Source organism: Zeus faber, assembly GCF_960531495.2.
Source record: "Zeus faber genome assembly, chromosome: 21".
Taxonomy (NCBI): Eukaryota; Metazoa; Chordata; class Actinopteri; order Zeiformes; family Zeidae; genus Zeus; species Zeus faber.
The window spans coordinates 9,717,982-9,735,692 of record NC_137208.1 but is presented as its reverse complement, the minus strand read 5'-3'; the positions used below and the strand labels follow the sequence as shown (position 1 = coordinate 9,735,692).

At 49.0% G+C, this 17,711-nt stretch overlaps 1 protein-coding gene across 5 annotated transcripts in view; it reads right to left on the bottom strand.

Annotated features, from left to right (window-relative positions):
* Window positions 1-17,711, bottom strand: part of foxp2 (forkhead box P2) — a gene marked incomplete at its 5' end in the record, with an annotated part of 81,062 nt that overhangs the window by 25,330 nt on the left and 38,021 nt on the right. For 3 of the 5 annotated variants that reach the window (XM_080021987.1, XM_080021986.1, XM_080021989.1), the window contains 5 exons: window positions 4,156-4,260; window positions 6,398-6,662; window positions 8,070-8,259; window positions 15,349-15,438; window positions 17,382-17,519. In XM_080021987.1, the coding sequence (XP_079878113.1) occupies window positions 4,156-4,260; window positions 6,398-6,662; window positions 8,070-8,259; window positions 15,349-15,438; window positions 17,382-17,519 (788 nt within the window). The remainder of the gene's footprint in view (window positions 1-4,155; window positions 4,261-6,397; window positions 6,663-8,069; window positions 8,260-15,348; window positions 15,439-17,381; window positions 17,520-17,711) is intronic. The other 2 variants (XM_080021985.1, XM_080021988.1) reach the window with 1 other exon arrangement.

Genomic DNA, 17,711 nt, shown 5'->3' with positions numbered 1-17,711 from the left:
TCTATGTTCAGGGATGATACAGTCCTGCTAATTGCCTGTGTGTATTATCATGGGCTGTAAAATAACTTTACGCACTCTCTGACTACTACACACCTAAACACACGCACGCACAGACACACACGTCCAAATGCACATTCAGGCAGACACAGTCACATACAGTACAGCACATACAGCGCGCGCACACACACACACACACACACACACACACACACACACACACACACACACACACACACACACACACACACACACACACACACACACACACACACACACACACACACACACACGTGGACACAAAGGTTAATATGCATGCATACACACACATGCAGGCATACACACACTGTACAAACAGGCATTCTCCAAGTCATTCTCTCTCGCCCTCTCGCTCTCCCCCCACACAGTGTCTGTGCATAAGTAATGCCCTTCGTTTTAAAGGTCTCGTCACAGTGCAGCAGACATCTGGTAGGGAGCGCCGCTATCCAGGGGCCGGGGCCCTGACTGCCTACTGCCTACTGCCTATTGAGAGAGAGAGAGAGAGAGAGAGAGAGAGTGAGAGAGAGAGAGAGTCTGTGTGTTTAAGAGAGAGACATTGGCTGTTGCCTTGTGGGTTTAATTAGCACTGGGTTATGGACACCAACGGTCAGGTTAGCGGCTGAATTTGCCATTCTAACATGGAGCCTGCCTGCCGGTAATAAGGAGAGCGTGGTGATGACAGGGCGGGGAAGAGTTAAGTGTGTGTTGGGTGTGTGTTTGATATGAGGGGCTGGTGTTATATTGTCTATGTCGCCAGGGTGGAAGTACGCTGATTTGAGGGCATGTGTATGTGTGTGTGGGTTGAAGGGCTGAAACAGGGGACTAAATAATGCACGTTTTGAGGAGACGCTGCAAATTGGACCTGGTGATAAATTTCTTTACTTAAAGTGAGAGAGAGAGAGAGAGAGCACACGTGTCAGGAGAGGGAGAAGGCACGGAAGCGGCATCTGTACACTATTGCGCGGCTACAAAGATCAACACGCCCCGAGGTCCTGTGCATACCTCGGGATGCAAGTCTATACGATACAGCATGTGTAACACATTTAGCATCTACTGTACTTCCCCCAAAAATAGCTGCAAAAAAATGCATTCCACCCCCCACCCCCATCACTCATGTACACACACACACACACACACACACACACACACACACACACACACACACACACACCCGCCACTCAAGGAACACATGGAACGGTAATATTTCATTTTGAACTTCAGAGAGCTAATTCGGGGTGCCAGCCACCTCGAGGCTACCTCTTCCAGATGAGAACACTTAAAAGAACAGTGAGGAGCCATTAAATGCTGATCCTGACAAGTTTCTCCCCGCAACACAACAAAAGATGACTAAACGTGTCACCGCCGCAGAGCCGGCGCTCCCGCGGAGATCGACAAGATGCCGACTTGACTTCGGATCCGCCGCCCCTTCCCCCCGCCCCCCCCCTCGCGGAAGCGACACCCCGCGTACTGTCATCTGAATGTGACACCTGCTTTATGTAAACCCCCTTTTAAACTGTGTGTCGCGTGTGAGCGCGGGTGCACGCAGACGGGCTGGCATTTCCGAAAAACTTGAAAGGGCTCCCTCTGACACCGACAATCGCACCTGCAAGGCACGCCGCCGAGCAGCCATCTTTGTTCTCGTGAAGAGCCTGTCTTCTTTGTCGGGGGGGGGGGGGGGGCTGTTTTTAACGTGCCGGGGCGGCTGCAGAACACAGCCACGGCACCCGGGCTTGCGGAGGGAGTGCGGGGGGAAGCTGATCCCAGACGCACTTTTTTTTTTTTTTGCGGCAACGGGCTGCTCAGGTAAGGGTTCCCGTCTGTCGTACAGTTACAGCCTGCCTTGACTTGAAAGAGAGAGTTCAGATTTTTGGAAGTTCATCCCTATTTCGTACTCACCCTTCATGATGTACGCAGGTGGGTTTCATTCCTGCTGCAGTCCAACCGCCCCCCCGCCAGGTGTTCAATGCAAGTTATGGGGGACGATTCGGCAGGTCACCCATTTGGGTGCAACACCAGTACTGTTACAACATTGCACCGCAGCAAGAGAAATAGTGCCAGCAAATACGGAATCCCACAATAAAAGCAAATGTATTGTTTTTTTTACATCTTCCAAAGTTTCCAAGTCAGACTGCCGTGGTATCATGTGAGCTTTGCCTGAAATGTGGAGTGAGGTTTTTGTCTCCCATTACTTGCATTCAATACCTGATGGAGGGATGGAGGCACCCAGTATGGAGAAAAGGCTGGAGCGCCACGGGAACCAAACCCGCCTATACGGTGTACTACATGAGGGGTGAGTATCAAACACGGATCAAAAAAATCCGAGCTATTCCTTTTAAGGTCTGAAATTCACCTGACTCCCGCTTGCTCACTCTCCGTCTCTCAGTTATTCCCCCCGGCCGCTCCAACCTCCTGCATGGAGGCTCGGGCTTAGGGGAAACGTGTTGCCTCAGAGGTTTATCCCGCGTTGCCTTTGCCCCTAACCTTGAAGAAGCCGGTAAGCTACCTTGGACGCGGCATCCGTACGGCACACAAGCCGAGACGTGAACCGGGGCGGACGGCGCGCACGGAGGCGCCCGACGTGTTCTTTAAGCAAGTGCACCGAGGTGACGGGAGGAGCAACCAGAAGGCGTTCTAATCCTCGGCGGAGTTGCCGCCTCACACACATCTGCTCTCAAGCTGCAAGGCAAACGGCTCCCGCCCCGGGCCGGAGCGCATGCCGAGATTAAACAACGGCGCATAATGCCGAACGGCAGAGATATATACTGTATATAATGTGCTTGTAGATAACTGATAATCATGTTGCTAGGTATCAACTGTGTTATCTGGTGCAGATGAGTGAGCACACTTCCCAGGACATTGTTCTATCACGTAGCCGGCGGTGAATTCCTAAATCTGTCCATCATTTACGGTGGACATGAGCGAGCCACGTGTGCTGATAACGTCTGGAGATGCAGCTCTGGCGTCCGTCTGTATAAAAGGACACGTAGCGGCGGATCCGTCGCGGGGATCCTCCCCACCGCAGAGACTGAAGAATTGGCAAAAAAGAGCCGTCCGCGAACAGCCTGACCCAAATTCTACAACAGCTGTCCTTGGTTGAACTACTTACCCGTATTCGCTGATTTCTCGGCTACCCGCAACTTACCACAGTCCCCGGTGTGGGGGAAACATCGTTTGGAAAAACACACCGGAACAATGCCCTGATTTCGGGAGTCTATGCAAATTCCCGCGGACGTTTACGCTCCGTGAAAAACACTCGCCACACTGTTATTTCACAGTTAATTTCAAACGTAATTAGAATATTCAAATGCAAGATTTCCCATTTATTTTATTCTATGCATGTGCGCGGAGGGAGGGGGAGCGGGGGGGGCGGAGCGAGGGTAGAGAGCGATACCGAGAGAGAGAAAGAGAGAAAAAAAAGAGAGAGAGAAAAGAGAGGGAGAGCGAGGGCAGAGTGAGTCCCTCTTGGTGAGTGGCAGTGTGATAACCTGTAATCGGCGGCGCTGCAAACACCTTCTCCCTTTGACGTCCCCCCACTAACATCCCGGTAACAATGCCGGCCAATTACAAATGAGCTAATTAACGAAATTGTTGATGGAGCATGAAAAGTTCATTCACTCCGGCGGCTGCACCATGACAACAGTGAATGCGGGGCCATTGTTGTGGAGGCGAGCGCGCAGCCGTGTGTGTCGCCATTAGCTTTTGACGCCTTTCCACAAACCTATCAGGCCCCTCCAGGCCGCGAAGGGAGATTGGCTGCGAGGAGCCGGTTTGAATCCCGCGCCGCCGCCACTGCCCTCGCCACGTCAACCCGCTGTCTGGAAGGGTGTCGGAAAAAGGTCAAAACGGCCCCTTTCAAAAGGCAGGTGTTGTTTATTTCTCCTTTGTGAGGCCTTTCCTCCACCGGGAGCGAGCGGCCGACCACGGCGGGTCCCGCAACGAAAAAAAGCAGGGCGATAAGACCGAAGCATAGCTTGTGGTGTGAGCGCAAACACACACACACACACACACACACACACACACACACACACACACACACACAAAAACATATACACACACTAACAGTGCTCAAAGGGAGGGGTGCACAGCGAGGGCCTGACCCTAAATACACGCAAAACCTACTTCAGAAATTGTCCGAAGTCCTCACAGATGCTCTCGCAGCCCGGCCACTTGCAAACACCGTGGCCGTACAGGGAGTGGGAGCCCCCCGTCTCCTCGTGTAGCGAGCTGGAGGAGAGGAAAGGAGAGAACAGTTAGAGAGAGTAGAGAGAGAGATGTATGGGGAGGGGAGGGCGGCAGGGAGGGGTACGAGTGGGAGTCGGGTCGAGAGGCCGGAGGGGAGGAGAGGGGAGGGGGCGGAGCAAGGCGTCAGGTTCATCACAGAGGCTATAATGGCCCGAGGTGGCTCGTGCCTGTCAGGTTACAATCAGTTGACAAAGAGGTCAAGAGAGGTCAGTTCGGCGGGAGGATATTGAACAGTTTAACTGCCGAGGTTCTGGGGGAGGGGGGGGGGAGGGGGAGTGGGGGGGGGCGGCAATTAAAACCGGGGGAAGTCACAGTGACGGCCGATAATAGCGGTGCGGAAGTGTGCGCTTGCCAGAGTGTGTGTGCGCATGTGTGCGCGTTGTGAAAAAACCCCACCGAACCGGCGTGTCAAAACGGGCTCCGGTCGGTCCGGACTTGATGCCCTGACTTTGGGCGGCGGCCTCCGGGCTTTCGGCACCGGCTTTGAGCGCCGGCCTCTTGGCGCGCCTAAGAATTGCCATCCGAAAAGGAAGCCCACTCCAAAACATTTGGACATTAACCGGCATGTTGGGAGGAACTACTTGACCAAACAAAGGGGCGCCGGGTCATTTATAACTCTGGTTCTTTAAGGGCGGAGGGGGGCTGGGGGGGGCGCCGGTGTTTTTTTTTTTAAAATGGCACCGAAACAAGCGAGTAGAACCCAGCCGAGATGGTGGAAGCTATTAAAGATGACGGTTTAACCTTCAGGCTGGGCGGCGGGGTCGGGCCGTCTGGGGGCTCCCGTCGGGTGTACTCTCCCCAAACGCACCGTGGGGTCCGCGGCCGCGGCGCGCGATGATGAGTCATTTCGATGAGTCAATTTCGTTTGCGCGCCGGCCGCCCGCGCCTTTCTTTTCCGCGGGAGAGGCTGCCTCCGTATCGACCCGCGGCGTGTTGGTAAAGCCGCGCCCCCTCGACAAACGCGCTTGTTTTTCGATCATCGCCCCGACGCCGCGCCGCGCCCCCCCCCCTCGGGACGCAGGCGGATTAAAAAGTGTTTTTCCCGCCCCGCCCTCTCGACTCTCCCGCTCCGTTCTCATCCCTTCCGCTCTCTCTCTCTCTCTCTCTCATGGCCTCACCTCGCGCTGCCTTCTGAGGGACGTCTTCCTCCTGGAGATATCTTTTTCAAGCCCCCCCCCCTTTTAGTGGTGCTGGAGAGATAGCATCTACTTTAAACCAATTACAGGGCACTTCCACCTCCGGTGCCGCGTCCCCCACCACACGCGCACGTGCAACACAACACAAACCCCGACGTCCTTATTATAATATCGCCCAAGAAAAGCCTCTGAATAATGCATGGGCCAGATCGGCGGATACGCGGAACAGCCGGTGTTTTTTTTTTTTTTTTTTTTTTGGCGGCGGCGCATTTCTAAGAGACGCCATCACAAGGATAAACATCCTGGAAACGCCACTCAAGGCATCACGTATTCTGTTTACATGACAAGCACACAAGTAAGGTAATTTTCAAAAGAGGAGGAAAAAGGGGAGAGAAGGCACTAAATACTTAATGTACAAGGAGGTTACCTTGTCTCGCCTGCCAGAAGAGGCTTGTTGTGTGTGTGTGTGTGTGTGTGTGTGTGTGTGTGTGTGTGTGTGCCGCCTGTTCGCCTGGCTGCCTCGCTCCGCTTTTGATATTCCTGCACTAAGTGTGTTCACAGCACACGCCGTCCCCCGGGACGACGACGCCGTTGTTATTGTTATTATTATTTTTTTTTTTTTTCATACATTACCGAGACGCTAATAAACTATTGAACAAACAAACAAAACACGGCGTCATCCCTGAAGGTGCAGGAGCTGTTTGTTTTCCTTTCTTCCCGTTTCTCTGAACGAGGCCCGATACCGGGAGGAACGAAAAGTGGTGTTCCCGCTCGGGTGGCGGCGGAGTTCCTCAGCTAGCCGCTGGAAGCTTCGCCCTTCTTTCGACCTCCACCTCTCTCCTTCGTTTTGCATGTGCGCGTGTGTGTGTGTGTGTGTGTGTGTGCGTGCGTGCGTGCATGTCGTGAAAAGGTCTCACCTCTCCCGCTCCCGTTCCCGTTCCCGCTCCCTTTCCCGCTCCCGCTCCCGTTCCCGTTCCCGCTCCCTCTCTCGTCTGTGGTTGAGGGCGGGCGACTGTCCGTTGGCGATGGAGTGGTGGTGGTGGTGGGAGATGGGCGGCGACGCTTTGGACGGGTTGGAGGAGGAGGAGGTGGTGGGGGAGGAGCTGTTGGTGCTGAGGTCCAGGCCGCCGCCGTTGCCCACGTTGCTGCCGCCGCCGCCGTGCTTGATCCCGTTGTCCTCCATGCTGTGACCTCCGCTCCCTGTCACGTCCTTCCACAGCTGCTGGAGCTCCGCGGGGCTCAGACCGGCTGAGAGAGAGAGAGAGAGAGAGAGAGAGAGAGAGAGAGAGAGCGAGAGAGAGAGAGAGAGCGAGTGGGTGAGAGAGCGAGAGAGAGAGAAAAAGAGAGAGAGAGAGAGAGAGAGAGGCCGTTGGACATTATGTATAAAATCAATAGAAGCGATGTCTGAGCGCGCATCCTTCTGCTGTAATGATTCGGGCCGAGCTCCGAAAAGCTCCATCTTGACCCCGAATTTGAACTCTGCTCACTCCGACGCGCCGCAAGCCCGCCCAAAGGCCAACCCCCCCACCCAGCGTTTCTCTCCGGCCTCCGCTCATCCACCTGGAAAGCCCCTCCGGCCTCCAGCGGCCGACGTCCGGCGGAGAACGACAGCGGCGTCGCGCTTCGGTCCCGTTTTTCGGGGGGTGGGAGGACGAGGGGTCGAATTACTCGGACAAACGCATCTCTTTTTTTGGGCAAAGTTAAGTTATTAGCGCTCCTTTTTTTTTTCTCCCCCCTTTCTTTTTTAACGTTGTTCCACCACCGTCGCTTTCCTTTTCTTCTTCTTGTCCCCGCCATTTTGGCAGTAAACAACAAACAAAAAAGGTATTTACTCGGCCCGGGAGAAGAAAATGGAGCCGGCTTCTTTTTCCCCCACCTCTCCCGGCTCTCTGTCGAGGCGGTAAACAACAACAACAACAACAACAACAACAACAACAACGGGGGAGAGAGAGGGAGGTGGGGGGGGGGGGGGGGTGGCGGCGGCAGCGGCAGCGGTGGAGGTGGGGGGTGCGGGGGGAATAGAGAGACAGAGAGCAAAACAACAAACAACACACACTGGCAGAGCAGAGAGGGAGAGAGAGAGAGAGGTAGACAATAACAGCAATAATCAAAAAAGGAGACAGACTTAGAAAGATAATGGGGAGAGTTAGAGACAAAGCGGAGGGCGCCCGAGCATACAAATGAGAGGGGGAAGACGAGACGGACAGACAGACTCAGAGAGAAGAAGAGAGAGAGAGAGAGAGAGAGAGAGAGAGAGAGAGAGAGAGAGAGAAGTGGAGCACGGGGGACGCATGACAATGAGCGGAAAAAAAAACGACAATGAAAAACGAAACAAGTCGGACGGACGAGGTGTGAGGGAAATAAGAGGAAATCACAAATAACTCTAAAGACGGAAGTTTGACAGGCGCGCGCGCACGCGCACACCCACACACACACACACACACACACACACACACACACACACACACACACACACACACACACACACACACACACACACACAGTCCCGCCCCCAACCAGTCTCCCACACCTCCAGAACAGGAAGTGGCGTCGTCAGTACCGTGCAGGGTCCCGTCCAAACCAAACACTCAATGCATTCTGTCATTTCCATCCCTCCCTCCCTCCCTCCCTCCCTCCCGCCGGTGCGAGCCTCACCTGGGGGGGGCAGGGTCTGTCCGGGCAGCGCGGCCTGGCCGGGGGCGGGGCCCGGCAGGGAGAGCAGGCCCTGCCGCTGCATGTTGAGCAGGTGCTGCTGCTGCTGGAGCTGCTGCATCTGCAGGAGCTGCTGCTGGAACACGAGCTGCTGGGCAGCTAGCTGCTGCTGCTGTTGCTGCTGCTGCTGTTGCTATAGAGAGAGAGAGAGAGAGAGAGAGAGAGAGAGAGAGAGAGAGAGAGGGAGAGAGAGAGAGAGAGAAAGACAGAGAGAGAGAGAGAGAGAGAGAGAGAGGGGGTGGGAAAATTACTGACAAATTAACAACTGAGACAGAGGGGTGTGAGAGAGTAGGGAGGAGGGAGGGAGGGAGGGAGGGAGGGAGGGGGAGAGGAGATCGAGTTTTTTTTTTCTTTCTTTTTTTCTTTCTTGTTGTTTTGATTTGAATTTTTTTGGGTTGCGAGGTCGAGCGTCCGTCCGAGGTTTTTTTACGCAGATCGATGGTCGCTTCGCCTCCGTGGTGACCTTAGCAGAACCTCTCTCTCTCTCTCTCGATGATGCACGCTCACATATGGCCATTTATTGTACATTGTAAAATGGCAATTTACATATTATATATTGTGATTTGTATTTATTATTTTTATTATTATTATTACGTTGCCTATTTGTGTTTTGTGTAGTGCTATAACACTATCCATCTATACATTCTCTCTCTATACATACTGTCTCTCTTGTCACTGTTTGTGTGTGATGCTCGTGATGGCGTCTGATCCTAAGCCTCTGGTCTTAGTACCCCGCACCCCACCGATAGTTAATTGTCTCGCTTTCGCTGATGGTCTGTTACAGCTTATATGGCCGGGGGGAGCACGCGCACGTGCACACACACGCACACACACGCACACGCACGCACACGCACACACACACACACACACACACACACACACTCCCCGCCTTCCATCTCCCTGCTCTCCTCTTTGCCTCGCAGGGTTGTTTACTGCCAGGCCAGACGAGCCGTTGCATAAGCCCTGTGCAGAATAACAACAACAACAACAACAACAACGACAGCAGCAGCAGAATGAAAAACATCACAGTCTGCACAGCGAACCGGGGAGTAAAAAAAAAAAAAAAAAAAAAAAAAAAAGTAGAGAAAGTGAGGACAAGAAGTGGAAAAAAAGAAGACGCTCAGAGGGGTGAAAGCTGTGATGGTTGAACGCATTAACAAACATGGAAGACACCATGAGGGAGCGGCAATCTCTTTTTTTCATCTGGTTGATTCTACAGTGGGTTTTCACATGAGAGTGAATCGGATCAATCTGTTCTAAATAATAGAACAAACCGTTATAGTACGAAGTGTTAATTGAACCTAGAGTACAAACTATTTCTACCCTTCAAAACAAAGTTAGGAGGACATAAGGATAGGACATAACCTATTTCTTCTCTACTCCATTGTGTCAGGACATGCCTGGATGTGTATATAGTAGTAATATATATGTGTGTATGTGCAGTGTGCTTGTGTCTGTTTAGGTGTGTATGATGACATGGTGGTGGGTGGTGGAAGAACCTGAGATGTGCTCACCAGAAACCAGGGGAGCAATTTCTAATCCACTTTTGATGGCCGGGGCCATGAGAAAGGAAAAAAAAAAAAAAAAAAGAAGATAAATTCTTAAATTAAAAAAATAAATTCTATTCACAAATCAAACCTCCACCGGGAGGTCATCCTGCAGGGGGCCGCATAATGGGCCGCTCGAAACGAAGAAACCCGGAGATGGCGGACGGACGGGAAGAATGGAGAGCGAGAGAGGGAGACAAGAGAGTGTCCATGTCACCGCCGATAACATTTTATTTCCGATCAATTTAACTGCTCGGGCACGTATTGTTTGGATTTGGCCCCGGTCCCGGCCGGACCCCCGGGGTTGGGCTCCGGCAGGGATTTGCCAGCGCTGCCGGGGCTGTCATCAGCGTCATGTCTCCTCCTCTCTGATGGACGGACGGACGGAGGGAGAGGGACTCGTCTGCCTGTCAGCTTGATTTATGAGCGTCTCTCACCTTAACTTCAGGGGAAGTAGCAGTCCACTGTGTGTGTGTGTGTGTGTATGTGTGTGTGTGCTCAAATGAAACCGAACAAGTCGTATCTGCAACCTTTTCTCTTTTGGTTCTTCTAATGTGAATAAACGACAGCCGATCCACGCTATAAGGACTTTCCCTCTGAACAGTGTCAGATTTAAACCTTAACAAAAAGGTTGTTCTATTTCACGACGAATATCCCCATAAAAAAAACAAAAAACATTTTATGTAACTAGCATTGTTGTGTAACTGACTTGAGAGGAACTTTTTGGTGGGAAGATGGCGGCGCACGGAAGGTGACGGTGCACGAAAGATGGCGGTGCAGGGAAAATGGTGCTTCACAGAAGATGGCGGTGCACGGAAGATGGTGGTACATGGAAAATGCCGGTGCACAAAAGATGGCACTGCACGGACAAAGTCAATGCAGGGAAGCTGCCAATGTACAGAACATAGTGGTGCATGGAATGTGGCGGTACACGAAAGATGGCGATGCACAGAAGGTGGCGAAGCATGGAAGATGCCGGTGCACGGAAGGCGGCGATGCCTGGAAGATTCCGAATCACAGAAGATGCCGATGCAGGGAAGATAGCGTTGCACGGAAGATGCCGTTGCACAGATGATGCCGATGGATGGAAGGTGGCGATGCATGGAAGATGCCGGAGCACGGATGATAGCGGTGCCTGGAAGATGGCTGTGCATGGAAGATGGTGGTGCATGGAAGATGGCGGTGCATGGAGTATGCCGGTGCATGGAAGATGGCTGTGCATGGAAGATTGTGGTGCATGGAAGATTGTGGTGCATGGAAGATGGCGGTGCATGGAGTATGCCGGTGCATGGAAGATGGTGGTGCATGGAAGTGGCGATGCATGGAAGATGGCGGTGCACGGAAGATGGCTGTGCACAGAAGATGGCGGTGCACGGAAGATGGCGGTGCACGGAAGATGGCGGCGCTGGAAGATGGCGGTGCACGGAAGATGGCGGTGCACACCTGCGGCAGAGCAGGTGCTGCGAACCTCAAATGAAAAGTTGACAAACTCGGTTTATGTTTTAACACCAGCGCCAAACGAAGGCAAATGATAGCTGACCTGGCACAGAAAGCCATTGTAATTAGTTACACATTACCCTCCTAACCCTCTCACTGCCTGGTGTGTTACTACCTTTGATTCATGGAGCCAATTCAACTTCTCCATTATATTGAGCGCCGGAAATGCAACTTCTTCAACGAAGCCACTGTGATCCACGGAGAGATGAAAACCAAAACCCTGGACTCACTTCCAACTGTAGTGACCCATAGTCCCCCCAGGCACTTTCATCAGCCGAGGTAGTCTTCAGGGTAAGTCCATGACTGAGATACTCCAGTGATGTGATCCACTGCCTTCTGTGATCACTATAGCGGTAAATGCAACTCAAGCAAGCAAACCAAGCACCAGGCAATTGTTTACAAACAACGCAACTTTCAACTCATGCAAAAGTTTTGTGGGACCCACGAGCAAAACCTAAAAGGATTGCCTGGGGGACATTCAAACATCACAAGCGTTGTTTCAAAAACTGAGCAACTCGAAAAATTGCTTATATAATAATTTGCTTAAAAATGACTACATAAACTGCAAATAAATTGAATTCAGCTGCTCTATGGATATGGAATGAATTGCTGTAACAACTGTTTTATCCCCAAGCATGTCCTTCACTGTTGTTGGCCTATACAGATCCTCATCAAAAAGCATGTTTTATGAACATCTAAGGTAAAACCCTGAAAGAACTTGATGGAAATAAAGATTTAATTCTGGTTGGGGATCTAAGTATTAACTGTGCTGAGAAGTCAAATAGGAAAACGCTTAAGGACATAGCAAGTCAGTTTGACCTCGGCCAAGTAATCCAAGGCCCCACTAGAACAACCCCATCATCTCAAACCCACACTGAGCCAATATTCAGTAAGAGACCAGGGAGAATAACCACATCATTCAATTTACTGACTGAGTTATCGGATCATAATTTGACATTAGCAGCAAGGAAACAAACAAAACACAGGTTCGTACACCGGCACGTATCAATGAATTTGTAAAGAAGTTTAAACAACTAGCCTGGCGTGAAATCTTGTCCACAGACGATCTAGAGGCTGCTTATAAGTGCTTACAGGAGAGTTCAGTAAAAATGTCACACATTCGGGAAAGAAGCCGAACTTCCCCTGGTTAAATGGACAACCATGGAATTGAATGAAACGGAGGCACCCCGCCTTGAACGCCGCACTAACCGCAAGTCAGACGAGCGATAGGTGGACTTTTCGGCATCTACGTTATAAAAATGTAAACTAATTGAGAAAGGCGTGAGCACATTTCTTTATTGATCTTATAAATGATGAAGGGAACAGCGGGCAAACATGGGAAAACATCAACAGGGTTCGAAAGAAAGACAGCAACCAAAGACGGTGAAGGGTTTGAATTACTAGTTCAGGGAATCTTAACTCTTTGTTCTGTGTTCAATAATTATTTTAGAGATTCAGTTCAAGATCTGGCACAAAATGTTGGCTTCAGAAGTAAGGTCATTATACAGCCAAGTCATAATCTCATAGTTTTTAACATCTCTGGATTGTCAAGAGTGTCCTCCATAATCCAAATCTTGAGCGAGTATAAAAGCTCCAAGGGCAAAGATGTTTTTGACCGTGATCCTGCATTCGTAAAGAAGTACAAAAGTATCCCCTGTACTCCTATCACTCATCTTGTAAACTTGTCAATAAAACAATGCCGGGAAATAAGCAGTTATAACCCCTATTTTTAAGGCTGACGAGCCAACCGAATCTAATAAATCACAGACACATCAGTATTCTCGCAGTTATTTCTCAAGTAACTTGAGTGATTCGTGACCAATTTAAACCATGGCCATTTCCAACTGCAGCCGATGCAGTTTGGATTCTGCCGCTGTTTTCCTTGATTAAAAAAAAATAAAAAGGCTTTTGATACGGTGAATCATAATGTTCTTTTGTCCAAACTGTCAATTCAACACGTTCAAGTTCAATTTCTCTACTAATGCATTGACACGGATCGAGTCATATCTAAACTCAAGTAAACAGTGCACAAAAATAAACAGAGGCACGCTGGAGTTCCACAGGGATCGATCCTTGGACCAATTCTATTTAGATTATAGCACATTAATGATCTGCCCTTGATTTGCGCCAGAGGTCGACATCCAGATGTACGGATACGACACAGTTATTTACACCCATGCTGAAACAAGAGAACAAGCTGCTTCCAAAAGTCATTGCAGTATTGAACAAAGTATCAGACGGGGTGAACTCACCGTTGTGTTACTCTCAACGTGAACAAAACCGTGGGCATGTGTTTATCCAGTGCATAATCATTGATTTCAACTTACATTTGAAAACATATAAAAAAGGTCTCCAGAAGTGTCAGAGCTCGCCTCATGAATTTTTGACACATTAGGCATCAACTGCCTCTCGCCGCTGCTCAGCTCTTTATGGACTGATTGATTTTCTTGCACTTATCTTATCGTGCTACAAGCTGGTCCCAGGCAGGAGTGACTACCCTAAAGCCATTATACCCTCTTCACAAACAATCTGCGAAAGTCCTTGATAAAAAAACAAAAAAAACAAGGAGCTACCATCATTGCACCATCATTCAAAAGTGTAGTTCATTGACTTTTGAGGGTTTTCTTTGTTTTGCAGATATGTGCCTGATGTATGAATTCGTTCATGATCGCGGCCACCACCACCTCAACAATGCGTCATTCTGCAGGAACAATGCCGGGGAGACCGGGGAGTCAGTCAGAGGTGACTGCTCGGCTAAACTTAGAACAATCAGAATTTTCAGTCGGCGCGGCGCATAAACGGAACTCCATTCCCACCCATATCGGAGAATGCACGACATTTCAAACATGGCTCAAGAACCATTCATGTGATCACTGATCCAAACCTTTGTATGGAACAGTTAGTTCTGTACATGGAGAGTATGTAATGGCGATCGGAACGCACATCGACGATCGACGGGATGACCGACGATTGGATTTTCCTACGCCGATATTGAGGCGACAACAAACTTACTATGAGAACTAAGATCGACAAAAATAATCTCTAGAATCTGCACTATCCCGCGCATTTAGAGACGTGTGTGGTGGAGCGCCACGTCTGCCGAGCACCGTTAATCAGCACGAGTGACTAAATCATTTTGAATCCTTCATTCCAAACCCGTTTGCCGTCTCTTTTCCATGACATCCATACGCCTGCTCAGCAAAAGTTTGCTCCGCGCTCCATAAGAGTAGTAAGTGTTATGGATATGATTTGGATTGTGATATAAAAGATGAGACAATAATGTTAATTGGAACATGATGCTGTGATATTGTTGCACCACGCGGACACTTTTGAAAGAGAGCCGTTGTTTGAATACAGGAGACGCGGTTATTGAATTGATTTTTTTTTTCATGTTTAAATATCAGTTCACGCTCTTTTATAAATGTTTATTCACATAACTTTAACCGTCATCGCAGAAAGCTTAAAGGTTTGATTATTTCAAAGCTCCGTCCGACGCTGAGCCGCGCTCAAGATGATTATTCAAAATCTTTAATCCAAATTAAATCCTAACGTCAATAATAATTAAAAAAAATGCAAGCAAAGAATAAATGATGTGGAAAAAACGAATAAATATACTACTACTACTACTAAGAATGTTATTATTAAGGTAATACAATTATTTTAACAGTACTCCTGCCTCCCCCTCCTCCCCCTCCTTCTCCCGATCCTCCTCTACTCGCGATCAGATCGCCTATCAGCGCTCTCGAGTAGCCACGTTGGACGATGTGACACTCAAAACAATCGCCCTACCGACATTTATATGTGATGTACTGTTTGTAAATGTTGCAGATTTTTTTGTTTTCCATAGTTTGTATTGTATTGTGTGTATTGTACTGTATTGTTTTTAATACCTTCCTGCCCAGGGACCACAGATGTAAATGAGCTATATACCTAACTCTGGCCCAACAGCTGTGTTGTGCATGGCCCCTGTTAAATAAACAAATACACGAACGAACAAACTTAATTTCGCCCCGGGGAGATTAAAGTGCCTATCTGTCTATCCATCCATCCATCCATCCATCTATCTATGCTTTTCATACACACGATTATCCATATTCATTCATACACTTCCTATGCAACCAGGTGTTTGTGTGTGTGTGTGTGTGTGTGTGTGTGTGTGTGTGTGTGACCTCCCTTACCTCTTTAGCCTGCTTGCCAGGGTGCTGCTGCTGGAGGAGTTGCAGGTGAAGCTGCTCCTGCTGCTTCTTGTAGAACTCCTGCAGGTGTTGCTGTGCACACAGAAATGCATAAAAACACAGGTCTGTTACAATGGGCCGTGGCTCCTCCAACATAAATACTGTGGGTGCCATGATTTTCTTCTAAAGTGGTAATCCGTAAGTTTATTTTGTGAAGAAATTACATATTTGATGCTTTATTTAGCGGTCACCTTTTTAAAGAAAGGGCCATTCATTGTATCTGCATTACACATGTGCTCCTCTATTTACCGTGTCCATTGATGGTGGCGGGGTCCGCCTTTCCCGGCAAGAATGTAGAGCTCGGCGCTCCCAAGAAGCCGCAGGGAATTTGATAAAGCGACATAGCTAGAGTAGTTGTGGTCAGTAAACTGTCGATAACAATGAACATTCACTTTGGGAATTGTAGAGCAAACCAGCCAGCGCGCACAATCTGCTGGATTTCCACTTTAACTGTTGACGTTATCTCATGCAAACCTTTGCTTTTGCTTGAGACAGAATTCGGTGAATGAGGCCATTGGAATGCACGGGTTTGGTCGCCTGGTACCTTTCCTTTAAACCCAGCAATATTTACCCGCAGCTTTTGTTAAACCAACAGGATCCAAAAGGGCAATCGCCTCTGCGTTTCTCAAGTATTTCCCTCATCGCCTTTAATCAAAATAAATCAACTTTCCACTCAATAATTCCACTTTCCACACGGTAATTTAACATTCCTGTCGCTCTACCCAGGGTGTGACACACAATGTCAGGATGCCTCTCGGAGAAAATTATTTTGGCGGCGGATTCTCTTAACCGTACCGCGCCGTGCCTAAACACCAAAAAATAAAAAATAAATGAAGAAAACAAGCGGGCTCCATTGAGTTGTTGTGAAAAGCTCCAGTTGCCCTGGTGACAATCCAATCAGATCCATGGTCTGACGACTCTTAACGAAGGAATCTCAATGACTGACACAGTTAATTAAACAACTTCTCAATCTCTCTCTCTTAATCAAATCTGTGAATGAGAACCACATTACAACTCTTGACCCGACGAGGAACGCACTTCGGAGAGCTGATTGTCGGCACTACGTCGCCACACATCAGCCGTCATCTAATTCCGGTTACTCATCAGAAGCGGGCTCCACCCCCCCAGCCGTCCCCCGATGGATACGTGTCAGGGAATTGGACCATCACCGTGCAGAATCAGTTAATTTGAGGTGACGCAAACCAGAATGTCAATTCCCTCTTCCTCCTCCTCCTCCTCACAAGTGTCAAGGGCACCGGCACCAGGGTTCGTTGCAGCGTTAGGACTGAAGATGTGTGATAAGAGTGACGCAGCGCATGTTGAGCCTTTCTCAGAAGGAGTTGACCAGGGTGAAGAATATACTATATATATATATATTTTTTTTTAGTAATTATTTGTTTTGTACAATGAGGGCAGATATAGATAGCGTTTCTTCATGTTGTGCTATGAATCATCCGCAGCGGTGGAAGAAGTATGGTGAACTTTCACTTACTTACTCAGAGTGCAAACACCCTGACAGAAAATAACCATAGTAAAAGTGAAGGAACCCAATTGGCATTTATACTGAAGTCAAAGTACATAAGTACTTGCAGTTAAATGCAATGAAAGTTTTAAACATAAAAAGCTCTCTCTTTTCAGTCCCCTGAAACACGGAAAACCTAAAATACGGCATAAAATGCCACATTGTATTATATATAATCATAGTATAGGATATACTTTGTGTTGGGAATACAATTGTATAGATCTTTGCTTTCAAATGTTGTGGAACTCTCCGAAACTGAATACCATAGATCATACTGTATATACTATAATATATTATATAAACTATATGTAATACTATAATATATATACTATGTGTGAATACTATATATATTCTTGCCAGGATGACCCCAGATGTGACCAGTCTTTATGTCCAAATGAGAGTCCAGGTGTGTGTAGTGTGTGTGTAGTGTGTGTGTACTGTGCCTGGTGTTTACCTGCTGCAGCATGACTGCCTGCTGCTGCTGCAGCAGTGCCTGGAGCTGCTGAGGAGAAAGAACCTGCTGCTGCAGGATCTGCTGCATCTGCTGCGGTGTGATGACCTGGGGACTCATCATGGCCACCGACACTGGAACCTGGGGAGGGGAGGGGGGAGAGGGGGGAGAGGGGGGAGAGGGGGAGATCAGTTTAATTCACAAACTTTATACCACTAATTCAAAATAACTACAATGCTCTCTTGTGCTTGGGCAGTGTCAAACACATGCTTTACTTGGCCAGCTTAGCTGCTTGTGAATTGAATTGTAGTAAATTGAGAAATATGTGAAATA